Here is a 13,708-nt window from a genome sequence, read left to right on the forward strand (position 1 = left end):
GGTAAGTTTTTCCTGGGAAACACTTACTCAGGAATTCGAACAGATTGGACAGTCTCTTTACCGGTCCAAAATGATCCAAAATATTCATTGCACTGGATTGAACCAGGTCCATTTGTAATGGACTTACATTGGACTGGACCGGATTGGACCAAATCCAGTCTGTGTATATATGTATTTACACACTTTCTAAGAAATGATAAAAAGGGGCTTCCAACTCCCAACGCCTACCCATACCCATTCTCTCCTTTTTCTTTATAGTGGGTTCTCTCTTAATTAGCATATTTCACTTTTTCTTTTTTTGGGTTCCACTTCCATGTCTCTCTCTAGTTAGAGATAATTTATCAACTGAACCGCTTTCAATTAATCAATTAACGTGAATATCTTTATATATGGACCCTATACAATGAATCTCCAATAATATAATTATTTAGTACTACTTCATTTACTCTGGGCAAATAGGAAGCTTCCCTGCATGGACTTAGTTATGTCTTCTACATTAAGATTCTTTGATGGGCCTGCTGGACTGTCCATCAAATACAGGGCCCACTGGATTCACCGTACAGTCAATTCTACAGCCGACACCATCCCACTTTATGTTGGTGGTTTCGGCATTCAATTTTCTTTCTTTCTTTTCTTTTTCTTTTTATTTTTTAATTTTTAAGCCTATTAGCCAAATTCATTCATAAAGCTTAGGATTAGAACGCTATAACAAGTTAAAAGAACAAACAACTAGAAAAGTGAAAGAAAATCACATCAAAACAATGACTGAACTTGTTGAGCAAAGGCAACAAGAGCACCGGGAGTAGGGTGATTATGGGTCGACCAGGCTTTACACATATTACAAGGGTTGTCGCATAGGCCTAGATTCTGGGCCTGAAATATAAGTCCGGGCCCAGGTCTGATTCTTGGCTTATGTCTTTTATATAAAATATATAATATTTTATATTGAATAAACATATAATATATATTCATATAAGTTTATCTTATATATTTTATAATATAATATAAAATAATATATATAATATAATATAATATAAAATAACATATATATACTTGATGTATAAAATACATATATATTTAAATATATACAGCCCAGGTTGAGTTTGAAGTATTAGGCCCAAGCCTGCTCTGAAATTTATGGACCTAGGATGGGCCGGTTTTGTTGTTCCAAATCAATATTAGAGTGGGGATATATATATTTTATATACATACATACATACACACACACATATATATATATATATATATATATATTCATTATATATTTGTAATATTAATAATATTATGTTTAAATGTGCCAAATTAACAGATGATTAAGTCTATTGTTAAATTATAGGTTAAAATAAAACTATTATTCATAATCGAGTCTTATTGGGTCAAATCCGACAAGCCTGATTACGGACCCTAGAGAGGCTGGTCCGGGACTGGGCCTGCATTGGTTCAGGACCAGGTCTACCCTGTCCCAGACCAGACCCGATCCATTGATAGCTCTGAGAAAGAGGTCAAATGGGAAGTTCGCTAGAAAACTGGAAATTCATGCAAAATTACAATTCCTCTGGTCTACAATTCCTCTGGTTCAGGACCAGGTCTACCCTTGTTGCTTATGTCACAATTTTACCAAATAAAGAAGGGGTTTTTAGTGTCAAAATCTATAGAAGAACATGTCCGACGACTCCTATTGAGTCCAAATATAGGTTGCCACGTGGAAGATCCCTGGGCTGTTTAAATTACTTCCATAGCAGAAGCCAGAAGGGTCCTAAAAATGGAAAGATAAACGGAGATTCTAGAGGCTAAATTACAAATGGGTGATTGCGATTTTTCTGTTTGATTGGATTGTTTTAGGGTAGGTAGAAATGGGGGTGGGATGTGGATTGACATATGTATTAAAATAGGAATCCATAGTCGTCATCTTCACAATCACAAGCCAATATGAATATATCAAAACAGGAAAACATAGATAATAATAGATGAAAGGATATGGATTGTTGGGAAAGAATGTAAACCGGGCCATTTCTTGATATTCTGAAAATGACATCGTTTGTATCCTTATCTCTAGTAGTACTGCAAGGAGATAGAGACGATTATTACTGGTATGTAGACCTGTACCTGGGTAGCCCGATGGCCCGGCCCGGCCTGCATTCCGGTCGGGCTTGGTCATGTAATTAGGCCCACGGGCCTGATCTCGGGCCTAATACAGTAAGTCCGACTGTGTTTCAAGTCGGACTCAAGATTTGTCAAAAAAGCCCGGCCCGAGACCAGCCTGGCCTGACTCTGTATTATATATTTTATAAAATATATAATATGTATTTTATATATTATATAAAATATTTATTAAAATATATATTTATAATTTAATATATACATTTTTTATTCTTTTCTTTATAATCTCTCTCTCTCTCTCTCTCTTCAGCCGCTAACAGTATGGGCTAAATTTCGGACTCGGGCCCAGGCCCGAACTTCAGACTTTTTATGAAGGCCGGGTTCGGGCCCAAATTGTAGGCCCGATGGTCGAACCGGGCTCAGGCTCGAACCTTAAAAATTCTATTAATATGGAGTAAAAGCCTGACCTATGAACAGGTCTACTGGTATATATCTGCTTTGAACCACTTTGGAAGGGAATCAAAGGCTCTAAATAACAATATATGGAATAAGGTGCATGGTATTTATATTTATCCTAACAATAACAATAAAATGGGTTTATTGTGTACAGTCGTCCGTATATTCTCCTTCCAAAAAATAATAATAGAAAATGCAATAGAATATAATTAATTAGAGTGAGATACCATTTAAAATGTAACAGAGTCTGATATCTGAAATATTTTGTTTTTCAGAGGCTGAATATCATATTCTCATTTGTATTAATGTCTACGTCATACCTCTAAAAAGTGATGATAGGGCTGATTTATTAAGTGGTGGTTCATATACCAAATGTTTTCAAATATGTTTCAAATGATTCATAATAACTAAAACGCCCTCATATCAAATTTGTGAAATGAGTTTTTTTTTTTTTTTTTTCTATTTTTTAGATATTAGACTTCGGCTTTATCCAATGCCTAAGACCTTTTTTTTTGAATTGGTGGTACATATACATGTAGGATGAAATTGATTAGCTTAGTGGTTGTGTAGTAAAGAAGTCCAAGCAACCTAGCAAACTTTTAGTCCTCTCACCACTCTTTAATGGAGAAAATAGTAGCCCCAAAATCCTTATCAGGTGTCGAGAATAAGCACTTTTTTTCTATGCATTTTTATATTAAAAAATTGAACATTTAACAGTTAAAACCAGTTGGGAAAATCACCAATATACAATGTAGTGGAAGTGTTTCAAATTTAATGATGTTTTTGAACCATAATTTATCAATTTTATTTTGATATTTGTGTTTTGTGTGCCTTCAAAGGCTATTAGAAAATTTCTCTTTTATAGATCTTATCTTTCTTTAGAGGATTCGAGAAGGGGACCTCTTTCCCTCTTGTGCTGTGCTTTTTCTCTCTCTCTGCGATTTGAGATTCTCTTTTAGTTTTACGTCTTTTTTTTTCCATAATTTATAATATAAAGAAAATTTAAGAAACTTTTCTCATGCTTTTTTCCCAAGGTTTGATTTGTATGCAGTGCCATTTTCACTTGTATTGGTGCAAAAAATATGAGAGTGAAAGTGAGTTGAGAGAAAATTCTGGTTTAAATTAAAACAAAATTTGCACTTTTTATTTTCTTATGATGCATGTGTATATAGTACATGAAGTATTCCACTTTGCACCCTGAAGGTGTGGATACTTTGCTAGTGGTCTAGGGGTAGTCCTCCCTCAGAACCTCTTAGACCGACCCCCCCCCCCCCCCCCCCCCCCCCCTCCCCCTTCCCCCAACGCAGGTTAAGGTGTGATTTTCGATCCCAGATCTTCACTACAATCAGCTAGAAACTTTTCTTTTTATATCTTCTGAAGGGTTACACAATGGGAGTGGCTAGAAGTGTAAAGCGGGCCGTTTGGACCATTTCGGGCCATATCGTCCTCCCCTGGATAATTTGGGGGGTGGGCCTGGCATGGCCCACGGCCCAAGCCCGTGTAGGCCGGGCTGCAGGCCATGTTGTGGGCCTGGGCCATAAGCTGGGTCTTGGGCATGGGTTGAACCGGGCTAGATTGGTTTTTTATCTTTTTTTTGTTTTTTAACATTTCTTATTTTTTATTTCTTTGCTAAGTAAAAGTGTAAAACTAAAATATTTAACTTTCCTTTGGGTTTGGAAACTTTTTGAAAAAATAAGAAATGAGAGATCTAACAAAATAATGAAAAAAAAAATACTTAACTAAATAAGAATGGAATAAAAAATTGGAAGAAAATAGTAATTTTATTTCATTTAAATTTGAATGATACAAATTACAAAGCATACAGTGGTTGAATACTTGGATGAATGAAATATAAAAATTGGAAAATGGAATAAATTAATAAAATATAAAAAATACAATATAGTTATAAATTGAAAATACAAAACTATATTGTTAAAAAAATAACAAATAAATTAAATAAAATTAAAACAAAATTTACAATAATTAAAAAAAATGCTATACAACTATTGAGTGAGTATACAAAAAAATATTGACTATCATTTTCTGATTTTCTTCTATTGTTCATAACTTTCATCATTTGCTTCAGGTGAAATATTGGGTGTAGTGTCATGCCCTTCTTTGTCTTGTATTCAGTGTTCAACATCCAGTTAAACTTTAAGGCAAATACACATATCTATACTTTCATTATTCATACAACTTTTCTTATTGTTCAACACTCTAGTACCTTTGACAAAAACGCATCTGAATAGTATTTTCTTTGGGGTGGCTCCCTTCGGATTTTCAAAAGCCGCATAGGGGCTTTATTTTCTTTTGATAGCTTGGATATTGTAGCCTTTAAAATCTATCCACCATTGCCGTCATAGCTAGAGACTTGACAAATATGTTAGACGATTTGTTCATTTGTTTTTAAAGTTTGTTATATACTAAAAAGTAAAACCTCCTCCCTCTTTACTTTACCTAGCGAATGGGTCTAATTAGTGGGCTTGGGCTAAAAGGTGGGTGAGGCTGGTTGATGAATTTATAAGTTTTGGGTCTATCATTCGATAATCCATGTGAGGGTTATCATACACCATACTTGGGTTGGACCATGGTTGACCCCAACCCGGTCCACCCTTATATACGTGCTGACATAAAATAAAAAATAAAACATATTTTAAATGACCGTCAAGTGGATGCAATCTGTCTGCATTATGAGCGGTGTCCCTTTATCAGAAATCAAAAGTCATTGCTTTAAATTCTGTTTCACACGTGATTAAAGAGATTTCAAAATTCAAACCCAGGTACATGCAATGATCCAATAAGAAATGGGCCTGGTCAATAATTGTATTGTCATCCGCACGGTATGATGATTTCCAAAGTTAAATCTCACAAGGTTCAATGGGCCCCCAACTGATCATGAATTCACAGCACCATTAAATTTGAGTAAATAAAATAACAACTTGATATCGTGATGTGATATGAATGTAAAACTACCATTCAAGCCAATAATAAAATGTTTTACTTAATAATAATCGTTGCTTTCTTCATTGAAGAATTATATGATAATATATATGTCAGAGATTTAGAGAAATAGAGGTAGATAAGAGCTCCCTGTGTTCAACCAAAAGAAAATTAAAGAAAGAAAAAGAAAAAACAGCACGTAGTTAGAGAAAAGCATTGATGAGCTACAAAATAATAATCCAACCCCCAACCCGAGCCCTGAATTAAAACACAGAAGAAAGATAGAGATAGAGTGTAGAGACACAGATGATCAATTATGTTTACTGTCATTGTTGTAAAAGGAAAGAAAGACTACTGTATAAAGACTAAAAAAGAAAAAAAAAAAGGCTCATTCATGCACTTAGGTCTATGAGGCGATATTCCTTGTATATTTAAGATTAACATGAACTACACGGAGTACGACTGATTCAGGCCGGCGTTATGTGCCATTTGAACAGGTCTCATGGTGGAAAAGAATAGCTAGAAACCAAACTGGATGTGACCAGCTGCCGGCAAAAAGGCGTGCATGTATATGTAATTCAACCAAGACCCATAACCATAAATTAAATGGAAACTATTTATTATTATTGATTCCATTCATGAACTTACGACTTAGAAAATGATGAGATACATATTTTCTTGTTATGATTAGTGTAAATATTTCATCTATGATTAATTAATTACCTCCTCACAAGGTAGGTTTTACAAGTAATTAATTGGTGCATGTTCAATGATAACTGATCATCCATACAGAGGGGCGGACTATTTAATTTATATGTTTGATTTTTAATTTACACCTGCTAATTAATAATGGCTAATGGGTGTATGAATGAAGTTGAAGTTTCGCTCAAAATCAGCGAGGAGATTTTAGGGATTCCACTTGTGCTTTTCCACGTGGACCCTTTGTCCTTATGTAAAGTCTGTACTCGTTGAAGGTCATTGCTGGATAGAGGGCGGGTCGATCTGATGTCACGAGCTCCTTTTCTGGTTGTATGAGTAAATCGCTCTTGGGGTTGTAGAAGAAGGCGAGGGAAAGGCGTTCCTGCACTGCATTGGCGATTACCCTGTGCTCCACGCTCTTGTACATTGCATTGCTCAGCACCTATTAATCAAAATCAACTTCAATTTCACCAGGTCATTAATTAATTAATCAATTAATTAGATATCTACAGTTGGTTTTTAGTACGTACAGAGAAAAGATGCCAAATCAACTTCAATTTCACCTACTAATAAGAATAGTACGTACAGAGAAAAGATGCCAAATCAAAGGTGCAATTGATCCTCGGGTTCTAACTTATAAGAGACTAAACCCCATCAGGTGGGCCATGCATGGGGCATCATGTAGCATCAAATTAAAGGAGACACTAGTACACTTCAGCTTTAGAGCCCCTGCTGTTAGACAACAAGCTAGCAGGAGTACTGAAAGTTTCAAAAGATGAAAAAGAAAAGGCTAGCATTAATTAATACCTTTGAAGTTTGAATTTTGATGATCTTATTCTTAACCCAAGAATATTTATATATACTAAGATAAACATGTCATATTGTCATAGTTAAGAGGATCAGAGAGAAATTAAGCAGATCAAGGATAAGAATATATAAATTAAGTCTGCCTCTCCATAAAGCTATTAAGCTAAGATTTCATTGATCTTCAGTAGGTCTCCATGATGTTTATCTATCTAGTTGATATTTTCCTTTTACAGTGGGACCAAAGAGAGAGAAGGGCAAAAAGACAAGTTGAAGAGAAAAATCTCCAGAGTTGCTAAAAATGATAGGAAACATAAAAGGACAAGGTGGTCCAATAAGCAAAAGGAAATGAAGAAATAGGCCTATATATATATATATATATATAATACTTGTTCTTTCTTTTGGATTGCATAAGCATAAATGGATGAATAAAGATGTAGGCCACTAGACACTAATAGCGACTGACATGCATGCATTTGGCTATAGCTTATTTAATGTTAAACTTTTGAATAAGTATTAATTGGTAGATTTGTACCAAACAAGTAGTTATGGCCTTATGGGGAACCTCCTTTTCCTTCATGCAATTGCAAACTCCATCTCTTAATTAGTCCTTAAAGAAGGAGCTTTTACTTATTATTATTATTATTATTATTATTATACGCTCATAATCTTGTTTGAGACTGCAGTTGATAAGGAAACAGACGTAAAGGTCCCCAAACAGAAACCTTTTTGAGTTTCCTTTTGACCAAAGTTGAGTTACTACTGGTTAGCAACCATCCAAAACTGATGGATCGTTACATACATGTGCCCTATGACATATATAGAATAGAGAGAGAGAGAGAGGACCTGAATTTGATCGCCGATGTTGACGATGAAGGCATTGGGGAAGGGTTTTACAGTAACCCAATTACCGCCTCTACGGACTTGGAGGCCGGGGACACGGTCGTCGGCAAGCAGAAGAGTCAGACCTCCTGGGTCGGAGTGGGAGGAAAGACCGAGTGTGAGATCAGGCTGTGGACACTTGGGATAGTAATTCACCCTCACGCACGCACCGATGCCCTCTTTTCCAAACGCATTCTGAAGATTTTCCTCCCCCAGTCCCAGGTTTACAGACAAAATTTTCATCAAATTCTTGCATAATCTCACCAACTCATCGCCGTACTCCTGGGTCACCTCCCTACATTTAACCAATCAATCAACCAAGTGTAAATTAATCATTTCATTCTAACTTTATATCTATTAAACCATTATAAATTAGACCCAGAAAAGGATAATAAATAAAGCACATCCGTGTATCAAATTCCCATGAAATTAAGCCACCTCGATCCACCTGGTAACGGTTGTGCTACAGGTAACGAGAAAATAAACAATCAAGCACAATAATAATTTACTAGTTTAACAGGATTAATTAATGGGCCGGAATATTCTTGTATGTACAATCGTTTTATTAATTAGCTAATCGTCTAATTAACATTCATTTGCATTCAAATTTCTCAAGTCGAGAAGACCGGTCACAGGATCAGAGGAGAGAAAGAAATTGTATATAAGATAGAATTGAAGTAGTGGTAGGAGTAGTACGTCGTTTATTCGGTCGGCCTAAACTTAATAATGATGAGTGATAGATACCTCAATGAGTCCGGGAGGGCAGGCCACTTGTTTTGATCCTTGAGCACGAGGGGAAGGTAGTGGAGGAAGTAATAATCGCCCCAGTCGAGAATGGCGCCCTTCTCAACACCCAGTCGGCTACCATACCCCTCGTACGTCTTGGGTGAATTGGCGTAAACTTGCTTCTGCTCAAGCGGAAGATGGAAGAATTGTCGCCAAACCTCCCGTGTCCGGTGCATCAGTTTGGGGCTCACTCCGTGGTTTACTATTTGGAAGAAGCCCCACTCTCGACACGCTTCCGATACTTGCTTCAGGGTCGTCTTATCGTCAAGGTTGTTAAGTAAGCTGCCGAGATCAATTAATGGGATGTTAGCATCACCACCGGAGTTTAACGAAGGCCTCTCCGACGGTGGTTTGATGTATCGAGTCGGAATTGCGGATAATCCGCTCTCTGACAACGATTGCACTCGGACAACAGGCTCAGGCCAACAATCTTGTAGGGTGCTCATATCTGATTTCGTCCTAGTTTTACCTCTAAAGTCGAAACAGTAATATGTATGTGTATGTATTTGAGAGAGAGAGAGAATAGAGAGAGAAGGAAAGGAATGGAGGAGAGGTTGTGTGGGGCGTAGAGGCAAATGGGCAACAGGGTACTTGGGGAGTGGAGTCTTGTGAGATTGTTCAAATGAAATTGACGTCCAAGAGAACGTGTTATTTATGGGGTTTTTATAGCGGAGAAAGAAGAGAGATAAGATAAAGGGGTTGTCCTTTTGTATGTTCTTCTGGTCCCTTTTGGGAAGCTGACAGGCCGACATACAGATACCTCCACCCTGTTAAATTACCACTGATGAACTGACGACAGAGCCTGATCAGAGGAATTGATGAAATCCCCCCGATACCAATGGTTAATGGTCGGCCATTTCTTTTTCTATTTAATGTTTCGGCGCCGTGAGGGAATTGAATTCTTTGATTAGTGATAACTCATCTTTCTCTACTATTCCTGGCTTAATTTTGAGGATGAGGAGAAATAATCCTCATTAATCCTTTTACTAATTACTTGCATGTATTATTATTCCATGTACGTATTTGAAAATATTTCTCAGACGACGACACACAGCACTGATCATGTATTATCCCACTGAGTAATTTTTTCAACCACGTGGAGGGATGAAAAGTCCATTTTCAGATGGGAGTGATGATCTTTTGGTCAAACACCTTTTAATCCTACAATCCTATACTGTGTGTTCATTAATCATTGGCTCAAAAATTGAGTCACTATCCCCCATCCATATACCTAATTAATTAATTAATCCACCACCCCCGCCATTTTCTGTCCAGCTCTCTGCTATTTAATATTCATGGTTGATTTGATGATTAGATTTAGAGCACTCACATGGTGGTTAACTCCATGTGCTTCCTGCTCATTCGGTGCAAAATTCAAGCAATAAAACAACAACAAACTATTAACTATTAATTAATTCAAGCGCCAATAACTGGTCAACACATGGGCCGGTTATGTATAAATAGAAGAGAGCGAGAGAGAGAGAGACAAGATAAAGCCTTTCAGAGGTTAAATGGTTTAATTGCAAAAGAAAAAAGAATTAATTAATGATGATGACAGCGGCTGGGGCCTTCCATGATGATAAGCTCCCAATGTTTATATTAGCTCTAATTGGCCGCAGAGGTTGAAGTTGAAGAAAGGTTATCGATATCTTTTGTATACATTGTGTTTCAGATTACTGAATTGAAGTATTAATGCAATGGAGGAGTATTACTGAATTGAAGTATTAATTTGGTTGGGTATGGTTGAATCTTGCACATGAGGAATTAAGTTAAGCCTCCACGAAACTGACCCCATCTAATTCACTTTTGAGATTAGTTTATTAAGTTATGCTATTAAATTAAAACTATATAAATCATCATGTCAACTATCAAATACGTAGGGTTCTTAATTAAAAGAAATACTAATAATTTACACATGGGGACAGTTTGGTAGACATATGGCCCAATAGTAATCTTCTGTGGCGATGCTTATGTGGCAGATAAATGGGGTCCACCAATGTTGATGCTTGATAGTTGATAGTAGTATATGTATATTCACTGTTTTCGTATTTCAATATTGAGCAAGCAAGCAACCAAGTTTGGTTTGGGTCCAACAGCCTGTCTGTCTCAGTGTCTCGCATAGCAAAACGAAGACGCCACTCTTAATTATCTCTATGGGCGTTTTTAGTTTTTAACTTCAATTAAAATTTAATTTGAAAATTTGAAGCTAGCGTGGTATGCATGCATCGTCACTTTGGGAGGTGAATTTAATTTTTTAGCAAATTCAAAGAATTCGTTGCTTGATGAATAGGAGAGGTGGAGTCTACGGAATCTTATTTTATTTTATTTTTTTTAATTATGTGACAATGTATATTTTCTCATTGCCTCATCATAACAATGTATATATATGTATATATTTTATTTTAATTTAACAGGAGAGGAGTATATAATTGTTTTATATTTTAACTTTTTAATAATCAATCCAGTCAAACTCAACTTGAGTTGCTCGGTTTTTTAGTATTTTCGAGTGGTTTTGATTTAACAATTTTCCAACACGACCAAGTTAGATTAGTCTCGGTTTGGCTATATATATATTAATATTTTATATTTTAAATTTAATTTTTTAATAGGGGAAAGTAGGAAATTTTCCATATTTTTAGTCTAAAAATTTTTATATCATAAATTTATTTTTTAATAATATAAATATAATTTATGAAATTTAAATTTAATTTTTAAGTTTAAATCTTTTGAACAAACAAACCAAACCAAAAATAGACCCAAACTGATACAACCCGAGTTGGTGGGTTTAAACTAATGGTCAATCGGTTTCAGGTGACAAACTCCCGACTTGGCCAGATCGATTTGGTTGGCGAAATAGCCTGCAACTGAACTGAACCAATCCTTGAACCCTCCTAATTTCAGCTAAATTTATAGTCTGATCTATAATAAATAACAATAGTTTAATCTCCAATAATTGTTGAAAATTAATAACAAAGTACACAATCATTGAAAATAAATTTATAATGAAAATATAATAGATATCTAATAAAAATATACTAAATTAGTCAATAAATAGTGTAATCTCAAACAATAGTTTAGGTAGTGTTTGGTGGTGTGGATTGGCCACGATATATTCAGTTTCAATCCACACCACCTCTGTGCCATACATTCAATTGGTTGTGGTTGTGGGCTAATCCACGCTATCTCGTGGATTGATCCACACCACAATCCATTTTCTCATCCACGGGTTTATCTCGTAGAAGCATCTACACCACATCGTTTTGCATGTGGAATAACGGTCCCATACTTCGCATGGATGTTTAACCCTAATATAAGACCTCTTTTCTTTTTACCATTGCAACACTTCTTTGTGAGCTCGCCGTTGCTATTCTTCTCTACTCATCATTGCTACTCTTCTCGATTTGAACTATGGCTGTAATCGGATCGGACTCAGATCGGATGCAACAAAACCCACATTCAATATGATTATTGAGAACCTACATCCAAATTCGATCGTCTTGGATTCGAATTTGAATCCTAAAGAACTTGGATCGGATTCGGATTTAATCCGACTCTGCTATAAATTTTCTAAAATGCTAGAAAAATAAAATTTATTTATTTTTCAACTTTTATATATAATAAATTAATATAAATATAACATACTAAGTTATTATATATAATATAATATATAGAATATATTTTTATAATTTTAAATATAATTATATAAAATTTAATAAATATTATAATAATTGGTTTCATAGTTTAATCAGATCAGATGGGGTCAAACGCAAATCCAATCCAATTATTTATTAGATATAGATTGTAGCATTTGAATCTGATCCGATTACATAAATACATCATCTGAATCCGAGATAATCGGGTTGGATGTTAGATCAGGCCTTGGATTTTCAGGTATCATTGACAAACCTAGTTTGAACCACTCACCACTCCTCCTCCCGACCATTGCTGCATCGGATCATCGATGGTAACTAGTAAGTATTCATCCTTCGTTTATCCTCATTCTATATTACTCTTCTCTATTTGAACAACTTACCACTCCTACTCATGTTTATTAATTAATATTAATATTATTTTATTAATTATTAATTTTCAAATATTACTTTTACTAATATTAATTATTACTAAATTTTTTGTTAATATTATCAAATATCATTAACATTACTACTCATTTTAATTAACATTAATATCATTATTTGTTATTTAATATTATTAATTGTTACTAATATTATTTTTATTCTATTAAAATTCTTAGCAATTTACTAATATTTTTCTATTGTGTTATAACAAAAAATAATATATTATTTTTTTAATGATTAACGACAAAGATTATCTCAAATGTTGTAGCTGAGATGCATGGAATCAAATACAATGTGCAGATTGAAATATGTCATACCTTGCAGAATGCCCATGGAGGTGTGGTGTGGATCGGTAATTAATCTATAGAACACCCCCTTAATCTTTGATAAATATTAATCTATAAATTATAAAAAAATATAATTACTAAAAATAAATTTATAACAAAAATACAATAAATACGATAAGTTAAATAATAGTTGTTTAATCTCCAGTAATTATTGACAATTTTTTATTAAATAAAAAAACAAAAATAGATTTATAAATAATTAGTGAAAATATATTTATAAAAAAATATAATAAATAATTACTGAAAATAAAATAAATATTAATTTTAGTATATATAAATATATAATGTATATACGCTATTATTGTAAAATTATTACTGATAAATATAATTTTGTTGAAAGTTATTTTCTATAATTATTAATTGATATAAGTGAAATTAGCTATTTACAATATTATTTAATTATTGAAATAATATTGTTATTTAAATTTTAAAATATTAATTATTTATTGAATTTAATAGTCCATAAATTTATAATTGTACTACTATTATTACATAATTTTTTATTAATTTTGTAAAATATTAAATTATTAGAAATATGAATATTATGAAATCTATTATAATTATTTTTTACTTTTAAGAAATTTCTTAAATTAATTACATAATTTTGTTATTTTAACT

General features: G+C 34.0%; 1 protein-coding gene across 1 annotated transcript; it reads right to left on the reverse strand.

Moving 5' to 3' along the window:
• Positions 1 to 6,094: 6,094 nt before the first annotated feature.
• LOC104594902 (jasmonate-induced oxygenase 1-like) lies at positions 6,095 to 9,338 on the reverse strand. Its single transcript, XM_010255451.3, has 3 exons — positions 8,626 to 9,338; positions 7,846 to 8,176; positions 6,095 to 6,637 (listed from the first exon to the last, which is right to left on the reverse strand). The coding sequence occupies exons 1-3, from the start codon at positions 9,111 to 9,113 to the stop codon at positions 6,389 to 6,391; spliced, it is 1,068 nt and encodes a 355-aa protein (XP_010253753.1). The 5' UTR covers positions 9,114 to 9,338; the 3' UTR covers positions 6,095 to 6,388.
• Positions 9,339 to 13,708: the final 4,370 nt, after the last annotated feature.

This window comes from Nelumbo nucifera, chromosome 2 (assembly GCF_055504915.1).
Source record: "Nelumbo nucifera cultivar China Antique chromosome 2, China Antique-T2T, whole genome shotgun sequence".
Classification (NCBI taxonomy): domain Eukaryota; kingdom Viridiplantae; phylum Streptophyta; class Magnoliopsida; order Proteales; family Nelumbonaceae; genus Nelumbo; species Nelumbo nucifera.